General features: G+C 38.9%; 1 protein-coding gene and 2 pseudogenes across 2 annotated transcripts; 2 read left to right on the forward strand and 1 right to left on the reverse strand.

Annotated features, from left to right (window-relative positions):
- The first annotated feature begins 3,934 nt into the window (after window positions 1–3,934).
- On the forward strand, window positions 3,935–5,726 carry LOC107880755 (akuammiline synthase 1 pseudogene; annotated as a pseudogene). The gene has a single exon (XR_016125252.1). The product of XR_016125252.1 is annotated as an akuammiline synthase 1 pseudogene (transcript).
- Window positions 5,727–9,263: 3,537 nt separating this feature from the next.
- Window positions 9,264–10,813, reverse strand: LOC103325690 (deoxypodophyllotoxin synthase-like). Its single transcript, XM_008227870.3, has 3 exons — window positions 10,348–10,813; window positions 9,915–10,239; window positions 9,264–9,657 (listed from the first exon to the last, which is right to left on the reverse strand). The coding sequence occupies exons 1-3, from the start codon at window positions 10,725–10,727 to the stop codon at window positions 9,415–9,417; spliced, it is 948 nt and encodes a 315-aa protein (XP_008226092.2). The 5' UTR covers window positions 10,728–10,813; the 3' UTR covers window positions 9,264–9,414.
- A 461-nt stretch (window positions 10,814–11,274) lies between these two features.
- On the forward strand, window positions 11,275–12,708 carry LOC107880754 (akuammiline synthase 1 pseudogene; annotated as a pseudogene).
- The last annotated feature ends 2,039 nt before the right edge of the window (window positions 12,709–14,747 follow it).

Here is a 14,747-nt window from a genome sequence, read left to right on the forward strand (position 1 = left end):
GATGCACGATTATTCAATTACTAGTGCTGGCTGTTACGAGCTGACTGGATACCTTGATTGGTGGGACCACTTCAAAAGCTCACCGCAAGAATATGAGCAAATCACTCAACACACCTTTTGAATCAGATCCTGTAAGTTATGTTGCTTTAGCTACATCAGCTTCAGCCTCGCTCTATAGACACCGCCACATCCCGGATCGGCACCGTCGTATCACGATATTATCTGCTAGGTCCCCTTCTCTGCCCTCACAGCTTTATTTCGGGAACTCACGAGCAACTTCCCTGTGGGTTCCCATGACTCAAGCCAATGAGCTCCTAAAAGACCTCTTGCTAGATGGAGGTGTGCATATACATATAAGGCACATCACCGCCTCTCCGTTGGTAGATGTGGGATGTTACAATCCACCTCCCTTATGGGGCCTGACGTCATCGTCGGCACACTTGCACCCTACAGCAGAGTGTCTCTAATACCAAATTATCACATCCCGAGATTGGCTCCACCATAGCACGATATTGTCCGCTTTGAGCCCCCTTCTCTGCCTTCACAGTTTTGTTTCTAGGAACTCACAAGTAACTTCTCAGTGGGTCACTCATCTTAGAATTGTTCTAACCCCAACTCACTTAACTTTAGAGTTCCTATGACTCTGAAGTCAGTGAGCTTCCAAAAGGCCTTGTGCTAGATGGAGGTGAGCATATACAGATAAGGCACATCTCTTCGTTGGTCGATGTGGGAAGTTACAACCACAATATATACCAAAGGTTATGTTTTAAATACTTCCTCAAAGAAAAACACATGGATCATTGACACCGGAGCAACTGACCATATGACATTTGATCCTGGATAAATTGCCTCTCATACATCATCTCCTCAATCAGTGGTGTCTAATGCTAATAGTACCCCCCCTCCTTCATGATTGGCGAGGGTTCACTCTATCTCTATCTAATTCTCTCAATTTGGATTATTTGTTGATTGTTCCGTCCTTCCACCATAATCTCTTGCATGTTGCTCAAATTACTACGGCTTTGAAGTGCACTGTAACCTTTTGGCCTACTCATTGTGTTTTTCAAGACATTCTCAATAGTAAGACGATTGGTTATGGTACTAGGAGGGGTAAACTCTAATACCTGGACTTGGTGTCTGATAGTAAAGCCAAAGTCGGTTAATCTTTCAAGATTGAGGGTGCTAGTGTTGAGAAACGAACTAACAACATCTAGTTATGGCATAGGCGTGTTGGACATGCTTTGTTTGGATATTTACAGAAGTTATTTCCATCCTTATTTACTAGTTTAGATATTTCAAGTTTTAAGTGTGACATTTGTGAATTGGCCAAGAGCTATCGTGTTTAGGGGTGGGCATGGTTCTGTTTGGACCAAATTTTGCCTCAAATTGGAACCAAATTTAGTACTATTTATCCGGTTCGATTCAGTCCAGTTTTAACAAAAAAATTTATAAAACCATCTGGTTCGGGTTGATCGGTCTAGTTCGGTTTTGAATCGAATTATTATTATTATTTTTTCAAATTATATTTTTATACAAATTTCAACTAAAAGAAATATTAAGTCTAGAAAATAGAGATGGTTTGAAATTAAACTTGGGTAAATATTAGTTATGAGATTAAAAAAATAGCATTGGAATAAACTGGTTCGGTTCGGTTTTTTGAATTGGGTTTGACTTTTTTGTCAACACGATTTTTTTTCAATTTTTTCTGATTTGGTTTGGTTCAGTTGATCGGTTCTTCGGTTCCGATGCCTAATCGTGTTCCTTTTCCCTTAAGTTCAAATAAGAGTTTGGTTCTATTTTCTCTTATTTGTTCTGATGTTTGTGGCCCTACTAAAATTACCACTCAGGGGGGAGCTAGATGGTTTATCACGTTTATAGATGATTGCACCTTCATGACCTGGGTTTCCCTTCTCAAAACTAAAGGAGAAGTAAGTTCCAAGTTTCAACAGTTCCATCAAATGGTGGAGACTCACTTCCATGCCAGACTCTTGGTTCTTCACTCTAACAATGGTGGAGAATTTCTTAACCATGATCTTAACAAGTTCTTACAAGATCATGATATCATACATCAACGTTCATGCCTATACATTCCCCAACAAAATACAATGGTTGAAAGAAAGAACAGACATCTATTGGAAGTAGTTCGTGCCTCTCTCTTTGATGCCAATATGCCTTGGTTACTTAGGGTAGCAGCCCTCCTCTCTGCCGCTTACCTTATCAATTGGATTCCCTCCAATATTTTAAATTTCTAAACACCACTCCAAACACTTCACCGCCATATCCATTCCAAATCCTTTAAAGTTATAAACCAAAAGGAAAATGCAAAGCAAAATGAATTAAAGTTACAACAAAAAAGAAAAATTCAATTCAAAGTTAATTAAAGTTACAAACTAAAAGGAAAATGCAATGCACCAATGTTACAAACTCAAATGTTGGTGGTGAGTGGATTTGAAGAACCCCGTTGTGTTGTTTGAGCACCAATGTTATTTACAAATAAAACAACATAGTTTAGTACATTTTATTATAAGAAGAAGTATAAATAACATTAGTATAAATAAACTAATTACTTACAAGTTGTCATATGTTCCATTTCCTTGTAAAATTCAACTTCATCATCCGTGCGGCTATACTTTGCGGTTTGCGGTAACTGCAAGTTTTGAAAATCAAATACACAGAACTGCAACCGCAAATGCGGTTCATTTACACGATTGCGTTTCATTCTGATAAATTGTCGGTTGGTTTTGCGGTTTTTCGGTTTTTCGGTTTAAAATGCCACTCCTATCAGCAACTATCAAAATGGGCGAGTATGACGCTGTTGAGTCGCAAGGCAAGTGAGCCAAAAAATTGTTGGGCTGGCAGCTTTTTCCAAATGTGGTCCCCATTGAGTTTCAAAGGCTGCAAACAGGTACATAGATTTAGCTTCAGCTCCGGTTAAGCTCTACCATTTAGAGCTCCAAATTTATACCATTGGGGATGCGTTTTTTCAAAGAGTTCTTATTTATTAGAGCCCAAAGGTGGTGCAGCCCATTTTAAAGCCTCCATTGGGGATGGCCTAAAGGCTGGAGAATCTAACTCCACAGTATTATATCATTTGGCAAGAGAATATTCCAACCCTACTTTTCTTCTAAGAGCACTTCCACCCCTTCCTTTTTGTCATGACAAAAAGAGGCCTAGGCTCCAAAAACAACCCACACAAAGGAAAATTTGCCATGGCAAGAACTTGGCTCACGAAACTGGGCAAGCCCAAAGGCAAGACTTGCCTGGGCAAGTGACGTTAATGGCCAATTTAAATACCGAACTTTTTATTAAAAAAAAAAAATCAAAAATTCAGATTTTTTGTTTTCTATAAATACCTAGCCATGTTTTTCACTTCTCACACCAAAATCCATACAAATTCCTCTCCTCATATATCATGTAAATAGTGGTTGTTCTTGAGTTATTATGACAATGGATGAGAATGCATCAAAAAATTACTAGGGCAATTACTATTCACATGAATGGTGTTTGCCCTTACTTGTCCTTGCCCTTTGCCATGGCACAATGGGGTGGAAGTGCTCTAACCCAACAAATAATAGCAATGAGGTCAAAGCTTCTAAAATATCATTATCTGAAGCCCTAACTCACTTCTACCCTTTTGCAGGAGAATTCCAATATAATGTTTCAATATGTTGCATTAAGAGCATGGCTTCAGAGGTAAAGGTTGAAATCATTCAGGAGGAAAAAATTAGACCATCCTCTCCAACCTCTCTGTTTTAATATTTTCAAGAACATTTTAATATTGGGTGTGTGCTATTCTGCTGCATGATGATCTGGAAGGGGTCTCTAGAAGCCGGCATGGCGGCACAGAGGTCAAATCTCAATTTTGAATGGCATTACTTTTCTAATTGGGGTTTGAATGATGGAAGGATATGATAATTAAAAATGATAAACATGAATTCAACTCAAGGACTTGAAGAACTTTAAAACTAAAGTAGTCTTGGTCATTGACTCATTCCAATTGAAAAGGAAAGTGTGATGGGTTAGTGCAATTGGCTCCAACAAGACAGCACATGATCATGTTTTTCCAAGTCTTGCTAATTAGCATAAATCAAAGAGATAAGCCCAGTTGAATACATGAACAGATATAAATGAACTGAACAAAGTTTGACTTTTGTTCAACAGGAGCTTTTGTTGAATGGTGAATCTGTGCCTTTATAAGGGGTGATTTTATTATGAAGCTTTAACTGCGGACAACGATCATGGCTCCAGAGGTAAAGGTTGAAGTAACTCACAAGGAAACAATTAAACAATCCTCTGCAACTCCTCACCACCTTCAAACTATCAACCTCTCCGTGTTTGATCAGCTTGTTCCTCAAATTTATATCCCTTTACTTCTCTTCTATCCCAGCAATAACAGTGGCGGGGTCAAAAATATTGATCATCACCATTCTTTGGTTGCTGAAAGATCCAAGCTTCTAAAGAAATCGTTACGCGAAGCCCTCACTCACTTCTATCCTTTAGCAGGGGAATTCCAATATAATGTTTCAATCAGTTGCAGTGACCATGGGGCTGCATTTTTTGATGCCCAAGTCAACTGTCCCATATCAAATATTCTGGACAAACCAGATCTTGGAATGCTATGGAAACTGCTTCCATCTGGTCATACAAGCTATCTTCTACAAGTCCAGGCCAACTTCTTTGAGTGTGGTGGATTAGCAATCGGAGTCAACATTTCACATAAGGTCGCGGATGCTTCTACTATGAGCAAATTCATTAACAGTTGGGCTGCAATAGCATTTGGCTCAGCCAGTACTAGTGATTATGTGGTGCCTCCTGCAGAATATGGTGTTGCAGCTTCTCTTTTCCCACCAGTAGATTTCCTAAACAGACCGCCAACGCCTAGTGGCAGCGCAAACTCTGGTATCAAAGAAAAGTGTATAACAAGGAGATTTTTGTTTGACGCCTCAAAGATTGCTGCTCTCAAGTCCAAAGCTGCCACTACCACCGTGCCAAATCCTACGCGCGTTGAAGTCGTTTCGGCACTCATTTGGAAGTGTGCAGCGGAAGCATCAAGATCAAACTTTGGGTTGGTAAGGCCCTCCGCGTGGTGTCAAACGGTGAACATGAGAAAAGTACTTGTGAGCCCCTTGGCAGGTAAAGACTTACTAGGGAATGTTGTTGGGTTGGTTGCAGCAAAGACAGCAGACATTAGTGAAGCAGATGATCATGATCTTCGGAGCTTGGTTACTATATTGAGGAAGGGAATTGAGGAATTTAAAGAAAACTATAGAAATGGAGTTAGTGGGGAGAGTTTATGCCAACTTTTCACGGAGATTGTGAACCTCATCAAAAGGAATGATATAGACAGCTATAGTTGCACCAGTTGGTGCAGGTTTCCCTTCTACGGATCCAATTTTGGATGGGGAAAGCCATCATGGGTTTTCACCTCTAGTGTAGATTCCAAGAATATAATTATATTGATGGATACGAAAGATGGTGATGGCTTAGAAGCGTCCTTAACTTTGAAGGAAGAAGACATGACCAAATTTGAAAACAATAAGGAGTTGCTTGAATATGCATCTTTGAATCCAAGTGTAATTTAGTATACCCAACCCAACCACCACACTCCTCCTCTTGTGTTTACTTAGATGAGTAGTGCTAGACCTTTGAGATGATCTCTCATTGTTTTCATGCTTGTACACTGAAGTTTGAACACAAATAAAATGAAAAACTTGTGCTTTCAGTTATTACATTTTCCTTTATATATATTTTTAAAATACAAGTGATAGTTTAAACTACAAAAGGGAGGGAGTTTTTCACACATACTATGTACCAAGATGTCATGGAGGTTTGAACCTGAGACCATTGATCAATGTCATTTTCCCCTTATACAATCTAGTTTTGTTCACTATCCGGATGACGAATTGATATGTTTTCCAATTATATGATTGAATTGGATTGGATTTCATTATGCATCACAACTAATCATTTAAATTATAATGTACATATGTACCTATTCTTTCCCTACAATTAGGATTTCTTAGGGTCAATTAAAACTGAAGTGTTTCTCTATTTACAAACATATATGTCTAGGCTAAGTGTAAAAACATAAGTGTTTTGAGTCCCATATAATGAACTAGATCTGGGTTTTGTAACCAGTTCAGGTATATTGTCCATATGGAACCGGACGTCGGGCCTCCATGGGGGGTGGACTTCCATTCTTCCTCTCTATTACAAAATGCACATGGACTTACATTGTGGCCCAAATATGAGATTGTATTTGAGTCAACCTAGAGAATTGGGTCTTTCTCAACCACCACCTTGGTCAACCTATATTATAGAGGTTGCATTGATGCACTGATGTCACAATGAGACTTGGTGCTATCTAACCACAAACCATACTATCATAAAATTTATGTTGTTGGTGCCATGGCAATCGCATTGTTTTCCATTCGGATAGTGTCACTTCGTGCTGTTTGTGCTAATACTACTAGACGGTATATACTAACCCAATCTGTTCATGTAAGGGCATGTAGTATGGGTGGTTTCATCGAGAATTTAGTGCTTCAGACACAGGACCTATAGAATGCATAATAAATACCCTTTAATCAATGTTGAGCTGCAAACCCCTTATAGTTTGAGTGGTTTGTCCTAAATCAAAGAACATAGAGTGATTCGAAACATAGGATCTCGAATGCATAGTAAAAACTGTTAGCAAACTGAGCTGCAAACCCTTTGATACTTGATTGGGACTTTTAAGTTTTTAATTAGTACATGATCAATTATTTCTGGGCTGCTATTTGTATTAATACATTAAAAATTAACGGAAATAAAATAGTCACAAACTGTACGGGTGCCGTTAATATATTGCATTTGGGGTCAACCTGCAGAAAACAGACCATTAGAGGAGACAAATTAGCGTCACCATCCAGTATTAAAATGATATAATTTTAAAGGATGACGTTTGGTTATTGTAAGATAGATTGAGATGTTACACTCTCTCTAAGGACCACTGATTATAAAACTATCAATCAAAACTCGTAGTTTTTAGGTGTGGGCACACAACGATTTGGTTTGTTTCAAATCTCAAACCACATAATGATATAACCATTTGGATTGGTTTTATATAGGAAATGATGATAAGATTAGTCAAACAAAGTAGGACATATATTATGCTCATATATGCTCATATTATTATTCTTCTCTAATATGAAGATATTTATACAAGTACAAAGATGTGTTAACCCTAAATAAAATAGAAATAAATCTCTATTACAATAGAACTAAATAATAATTGGTAAGTAACCAAAATCTTAACTAAGTAAAGACTCGCCAACAAGGCTGAGCAGTTTTCAAATTCGTGAAACCAAACAAAGCCAAACTAATTGCTATTTGGTTCGATTCAGTCTGAAATTATATTGTTTTAATATAAAAATAAAACAAAACTGCTCAAATTAGCTTGGTTTTGTTTGGCCGGTTCGGTCCAATGTTTTGCCAGCCACTATTTGAATGTATAAAATTGATTGAATGTTACCACATAACATGATTTGATAATACAATAAGACTTTTATAGTATGTTTAGTAATCAGGAATTAGAATTCTTATCATGAATTGAATTCCATATATGGAGAATTTCTGTGTTTACTTCATATATCAAGAAATTAAAAAGTAAGTGGGGCCCACACAAAATTAGAATTAAATTCCTGATTTTGGGGGAATTCAATTCTTAGGTGGGAGGCGGTATTCTAATTCTTAAGGAACTAATATATTAGGAATTCATCTTTTTTACTTATTATATCCTTATACAATTTTAAAATTTTAACCAACAAAAGGGGTCATTTTAGAAATTAGTACCACTATTACCCAAATTCCATATGATTTAGTAAACAACTTTAATAGGAATCCAGAATTCAATTCTCCTTAATCCATATGGTTTAGTAAACAACTTCAATAAGAATCCGGAATCTAATTTTCCTCAATTCAATTAATCTTCAATTCAATTCATCATAATCCAATTACGGATTAGTAAACATGTCATCAGTACTTTATATCTGTAAATGGACAACTAATATACAACATGAGAAGCTTAAGAAGCTTGTACAATCCATTTATAGTTTTTATTTTCACATGATCAGTAAAATAAAAGAGTATGATCTTGTTTCAATAAACAGTATGAGGTTGTATGGGATAAATACCAACCTTAACATGCAACAAATCTCAATAATGATAGATGATGTGATGGATGATGAATGAATGTGAAGACAACCATGATCTATATATAAGAAATAGAAAATAATGATATAATTTTAAAGGGTGACGTTTGGTTATTGTATAGATTGAGATGTTACACCCTTCTAAGGACCACTGATTATAAAACTATCAATCAAACTAGTAGTTTTTTAGGTGCGGGCACACAACGATTTGGTTTGTTTAAGGTCTCAAACCACATAATGAACCAAAGCACTATCACCGTTTGCACTGGTTGGCCTCAAACCAATCTATTCAGTGACAAAAATGATTTTTCCATTTCCCTTCTTTGATTTATTTATAAAAATTGCATTCATAATTCAGCTAAAAAAGTCACCAGTCACAAAGGGTCATTACAATAACGGAGTGGTCTAACATCAAAATTAAGACAATCTAGTGCACCTTCACTAACGATCACTCAAGATTGAAGAAACTTTGGCCTAAACATCCCAACTAAGATTGCAAATTCAGAATAATAAAAAGAGATAAAGTTTAAAAAACCAAGCCATAACAATACAAATAAAACCCATTTCCCTTCCTAAACAATATATAAATAGGGATTCATACCATAGATTAACCAATATTTGAGAAACCTTCTAACCGTTGAGAAATGTTGAGACAGAGATATCGTCAACTTCAAATGGGTTAGAGATTTTAGTTTTTGTTATTAAATGATGGATATCATATCAATGTGTGAGATCATATATGATATAGGAAATAGTGATAAGATTGGGCAATTTCCAAATATGCCAAACCAAACAAAACCAAAATAATGGCGATTTGGTTCGATTCAGTCTGAAATTATATTGTTTTAATATAAAAATAAAACTAAACTGCTCAATTTAGTTTGGTTTTGTTTGGCCGGATCGGCCCAAACCCAATGTTTTGCCGGCCGCTATTTGAATGTGTAAAATGGATTGAACGGTACCACATAACATGCAACATGATTTGATAAGACAGTAAGACTTTCAGTACTTTAGATCTGTAAATGGACAATTAACATACAACATGAGAAGCTTGAGAAGCTTGTACAATCTATTCATAGTTTTTATTTTCACATGATCAGTAAAATGAAGGTAACACAGCAGAAACAGATTGAACAATTAAAAAACCCACAACCAAGCCTTGAAATTACCACACAGCACACTCAAGCGTAGCGAAACATTCTTATTAGTTACAAGGTTTATTTCAAACACCACAATAGGCTTTTATAGCACTGTTTGAAATATAGCTCTCATTAGTGCGAAAGAAAACTAGGAGTCCAGGATGATCAAATGACTTGTAGCGTAAGGGGTGTTGTTCATCAGCAAGCTCTTCCGGCACATGTATCTCGCCGTCACTAAATGCAAATTGCGCCAGTGAGTATCTTGCTTCATTCCCACTCATAATAACTCGATGGTTGGGAGATAATATTCTATCATTGCTCCATGCCTAAACAAACAAGCCAACATTAAAAACCATAAGATGGTCTGTAATATGCGATATTTTATACATTAAAAAAAACCACACAGTTGAACACAAATATTGTTGAATGTTCAGATTTACGATCTGACAATATAACATACCGAAAAAGTATAGATGGTTGATGTGATCTTGATTAAGCACATGGATCACTTACTTTCCTAGATTCTATCATTATACATATACATGTATATCCAAAATAAAAAATTTAATTGTCGATGACCTACCATTAGTGCATCACCGGCCATGACTAGAAAGGATGAAGGTGGAAACTCAGCCCTAATCCATTCGTGGCTTTTAGTTTCAACCTCCAGACCATGGGCTTGGTTATTCTGATAAAGTAGGGTTGTGAAGCTCTTGTCAGTATGAGCCACGAAGCCAAGGCTAGGCTCATTTTCTTGGGGTGTTCTATTTTTCAAGAGTCGAAGAAGATAGGAGACGGACCCAACATAGGAGTCATAATACTTCTCCATACCATAGCTCTCAAATATCATTCTAGTCACCATTTGGTTCAACTCCTCTGCCACTTTTGCAAATGAATGTGTACTTTCACTTAATTACCACCAAAAAACGAAAAAGAAAAAGAGTTTGCAAACAATTAGCAATGTATACGGACTTCATATGGTCACTCAAAATTACAAGGGAGTTAGAAGATATTACCAGAAATTATCATTTCCACCAGGCCACATGAGCTTTGTGAACTTTTGAGTCTCCTCCAAATTTGTTGCATTCTCAATGCCCAAGCCTTCATGGAGAGGAAGGCTGGGAATTTGTCCAAAATACCCACTTGAGGGATTTTCAGATTTGTTTGTCATTTTGGTCTGAGTAGGGAGATCAAATAATTCTTGTAGAGCACCCAAAAAACCATTTTGAAACTCCGGAGGGAGTTTGTCATACGATACGAAAAAACAGCCAAACTCTTCAAGTGCTCGTCGAACATCTTTGCATGCCGATAGCCATGAGTTGGTGCCAGGCTTCAGAGCTTCAGCTTCCTTAGAGAAATCTAAGACAGGGAGCTTTGGCTGCCCATCAGAACCCATGTTTTTACGTTTTGGTTTTTCACTTACCAGTTGAGAGATTAATATTACTTGTCGAGTAGGCAATTGTGCCAACAAGACAAACGATCAGGTGATGGATGTACGTAGGGAAGACAGAAACAAATTGATCGGTAGAGATTTTAAATAAGGCGTGCTTTATTTTTATATGAATATACCAGTGAAGCTGACCATTTTGTTTTGGACTATGTAGAGATTTTAAAATGAAGATGGTAGACATGAATCATGATGCATTGAAGTATTTAGTCTATTACAGCCATAATAGTCCAAACTGATTTTTATGCCATAACGAATACATGTGCCAAATTTGTTTTTTCCTTCCTCTGTTTTTTTTTTGTTGCTAAAAAGGGCCCCATTTTGAGTTATTGCCCTGGCCACCAAAAATTGAGGCCCGGCCGGCTTGATCTGGAAGGGGTTTGAATGATTGAAGGATATTATAATGTGAAATGATTGAATACATACAGATATAAAAGAACTGAACAAAGTTTTTTTTTTTTTTTTAATTCAACAGGAGCTGTTGTTGTGTGGTGAATGTGTGCGCCTTTATATGGGGGTGATTTTTGCTTTGAAACTTTTAAGTGTGGAGAAAGATTATGGCTTCAGAGCTAAAGGTTGAAGTAACTCACAAGGAAACAATTAAACCATCCTCTGCAACTCCTCACCATCTTAAAACTGTCAACCTCTCTGTTTTCGATCAGCTTATTCCTCCAATTTATATCCCACTACTTCTCTTCTATCCCAGCACTAGCAGTGATGAGGTCAACGATATTGATCATCACCGTTCTTTGGTTGTTGAAAGATCCAAGCTTCTAAAGAAATCCTTACGCAAAGCCCTCACTCACTTCTATCCTTTTGCAGGGGAATTCCAAGATAATATTTCAATCAGTTGCAATGACCATGGGGCTGCATTTCTTGAGGCCCAAGTCAACTGCCCCATCTCAATGATTTTGGACAGACCAGATCTTGGGATGCTATGGAAACTGCTTCCATCTGGTCATACAAGCTATCTTCTACAAGTCCAGGCCAACTTCTTTGAGTGTGGTGGATTAGCAATTGGAGTCAACATTTCACATAAGGTCGCAGATGCTTCTACTCTGAGCAAATTCATCAACAGCTGGGCTGCAATAGCAGTTGGCTCAGCCAGTACTACTGACCATGTGGTGCCTCCTGCAGAATTTGGTGTTGCAGCTTCTCTTTTCCCACCACTAGATTTTCTAAACGCACCGCAAACGCCTAGTAGTGGCAGCGCAAACTCCGGTATCAAAGAAAAGTGCATAACAAGGAGATTTGTGTTTGATGCCTCAAAGATTGCTGCTCTCAAGTCCAAAGCTGCCACTACCACTGTGCCAAATCCTACGCGTGTTGAAGTTGTCTCTGCACTCATTTGGAAGTGTGCAGCTGAAGCATCAAGATCAAACTTGGAGTCGGTAATGCCCTCCGCATGGTGTCAAACGGTGAACATGAGGAAAGTACTTGCTAGCGTCTTGGCAGGTAAAGACTTACTGGGGAATGTTTTCGGGTTGGTTGCAGGACAGAGGGAAGAAGAAATTGTTGAAGTAGATGATCATGATCTTCAAAGCTTGGTTACTATATTAAGGAAGGGAATTGAGGACTTTAAAGACAACTATAGAAACGGAGTTAGTGGGGAGGGTTTATGTCAACTTTTCAAGGAGGTTGTGAACCTCATCATAAGGGATGATATAGACAGCTACAGTTGCTCCAGTTGGTGCAGGTTTCCCTTCTACACATCCAATTTCGGATGGGGAAAGCCATCATGGGTTGTCACCCCTAATGTAGATTCCAAGAATTTAATTGTATTGATGGATACAAAAGATGGTGATGGCTTAGAAGCGTCCTTGACTCTGAAGGAAGAAGACATGACCAAATTTGAAAACAACAAGGAGGTGCTTGAATATGCATCTTTGAATCCGAGTGTTATTTAGTACCCCAAAAAAAATAATTAGAAACCTCCTCTCGTGTTTACTTAACTTCGGATGATCTCTCATTGTTTTGATGCTTGTACACTGAAGTTTGAACCAAATATAAAATGAAAAACTTATGCTTTCATTTATTACATTTTGCCTCTCATTATTGAATTGGATTTCATTATGCAGCTTCACTAATAATTTAAACTTTTAAATGTATGCAAATAAATACGGCCCAAAATATAGAAAATCAAAACCTTATCATGAGGACCTGGAAGTTGGGCCTCCAATTCCTCTCTATTACAAAATGCACATGGACTGTAACACCCCGACCCCAAATTTATCCCATGTTTAATTAATTTAAGTGGAATTGAGAAATTACCCGTGAGATAGGGGTATTTTAGTCATTTTCTTACCCGGAAGGAATTTGGGAATTTCGGTTGTACCGTTGCGTAGAGCACGGTGAGATGAGTCCGTAGACACGTAGTGGGCTCGAATCGGAGTTGTAACGAGAGAGATATGATCAAAAGAAGCTCAGTGGCATAATCGTAAATATTTGAAAATTGGATTTTTGGTTAAAAGGACGGAATTGCCCCCGTCTGTCTCTCTCTCTCTCCCGCGCGTCTCTCCCTCTCTCTCTCTCTGGTTCGCGACGCCACCGCAGCCGGCCACATTTTGGCCGGCCGTTCGCTCGTCCGCCACCAAAGTTGACGGTGGTACCAAAATGACCGGGCGCCGTCCTCTTCCTACCCCAGGGTCTCGCCACCGCCGTGATTTCGCGGAAACGAGGAGAAAACTCCGGTTTGATGAAACCGCCGCCGTTCTCCGTCGTCCGGCCACCAATTCCGGCAAGTGAGGTATGGATTCTCACCTATTTTCCGAGCTCTAGCTGATGGTTGGGTAGGATTTCATAAATTTTGAGGCTAAGTAGCTCGATCTGCGAATTGAGATTCGGCCGATTTTGCGATCGCGATTCCGGCCACGTCCGGTCAGTTTTTGGGGTATGTCCAAGAACAAAAGTGACTCCAAATTAGGTGTATTACCTAGGGTAGGAGTCTTGGCTCACGATTTGGAGGTTTTCCGGCGATGCGATATCGCTTTAGACACCCACGCGCCGGGTGTGGCGGCGCGTGGGCACTGTAGCTGAGGGGCATTTTTGTCCCATGGTGATCCTCTCGATGTCACGAGCGCGTAGGTGTGCTCGGATCTCATTTTGGATACCGTTAGAGTTCCGAACGGATATCGCATATCGCGTATTTTTTGGGTTCGCTAGGTTTGGACCGTTGGATGGTCCTGAAATTATAATATGTTGATCTAGGTATTACCAGGATCGTGTAGGATTCGACGGATCGTAAAATGGAGTCCCGGATACTCCGAAAATGCCAACCCTAGGGTTAGGGTTTTAGCGACCGTCCGATCGTGCGATCGTGAGCGATCCGACCGTCCGATCTGGACCAAACTTGCAGGACGTGTGTCCTAGACCTTGTAGAACCTATAGGAACTGTCGGATCATGATTTGGAGGTCGTGGGCCCCGCGGGCCTGTTTGACCAAGTTGGGTAGTGTGACCCCGGGTTGACCTCTAGACTTTCGTTGTGTAGTTCTATCATCCCAGGAGGGTTAGAATGACCTTAGTGACAGGTCTTGAGCGTCGTCGAGTTAAATGGTTTATGCGTGATTTTAGGATATTATTATATAATTTAAATTGCAGAATTATCAGATGCTTTGCCAGGGTTGAGGCTCGTATAGAAGTAGAATTTATATTTTAGATATTTAATTGTGTGGTTGTTTAAAAGTAAATAAAGCGATTGAATATTAGCTTACAGTGCTATACGCACTACCCCAAATACCCCATATTGTGATCATGTTGAGGGTGGTGAGAATGTAGCGTGCCCGGTGTGGTCGCACGTCTTTGGATTAGCCGTGTTGGACCCCATACGTGGCGGGTGCGTCCCGACGTATGAGGAGATGTGATTGTGTGATGGCTGGTGAGAATGTAGCTAGGCCGGGCTGGTGAGAATGTAGCTGGCCCAGTGAGGTCGCACGCGTCTTTGGATTAGCCGGCGTGTTGACAGGCCCCAT

The sequence above is a fragment of the Prunus mume genome, linkage group LG3 (assembly GCF_029339155.1).
Source record: "Prunus mume cultivar Tortuosa linkage group LG3, ASM2933915v1, whole genome shotgun sequence".
Classification (NCBI taxonomy): Eukaryota; Viridiplantae; Streptophyta; class Magnoliopsida; order Rosales; family Rosaceae; genus Prunus; species Prunus mume.

Bases quoted from the DNA above. Each gene is read 5' to 3' on its own strand.
- LOC103325690 (XM_008227870.3), bottom strand. From the start codon at position 10,727: ATGGGTTCTGATGGGCAGCCAAAGCTCCCTGTCTTAGATTTCTCTAAG. The intron at 10,240-10,347 runs GTAATATCTTCT...GTGGTAATTAAG, and splicing joins GGTGGAAATGATAATTTCTG to TGAAAGTACACATTCATTTG. The intron at 9,658-9,914 runs GTAGGTCATCGA...TTGTTTGTTTAG, and splicing joins TGGCCGGTGATGCACTAATG to GCATGGAGCAATGATAGAAT.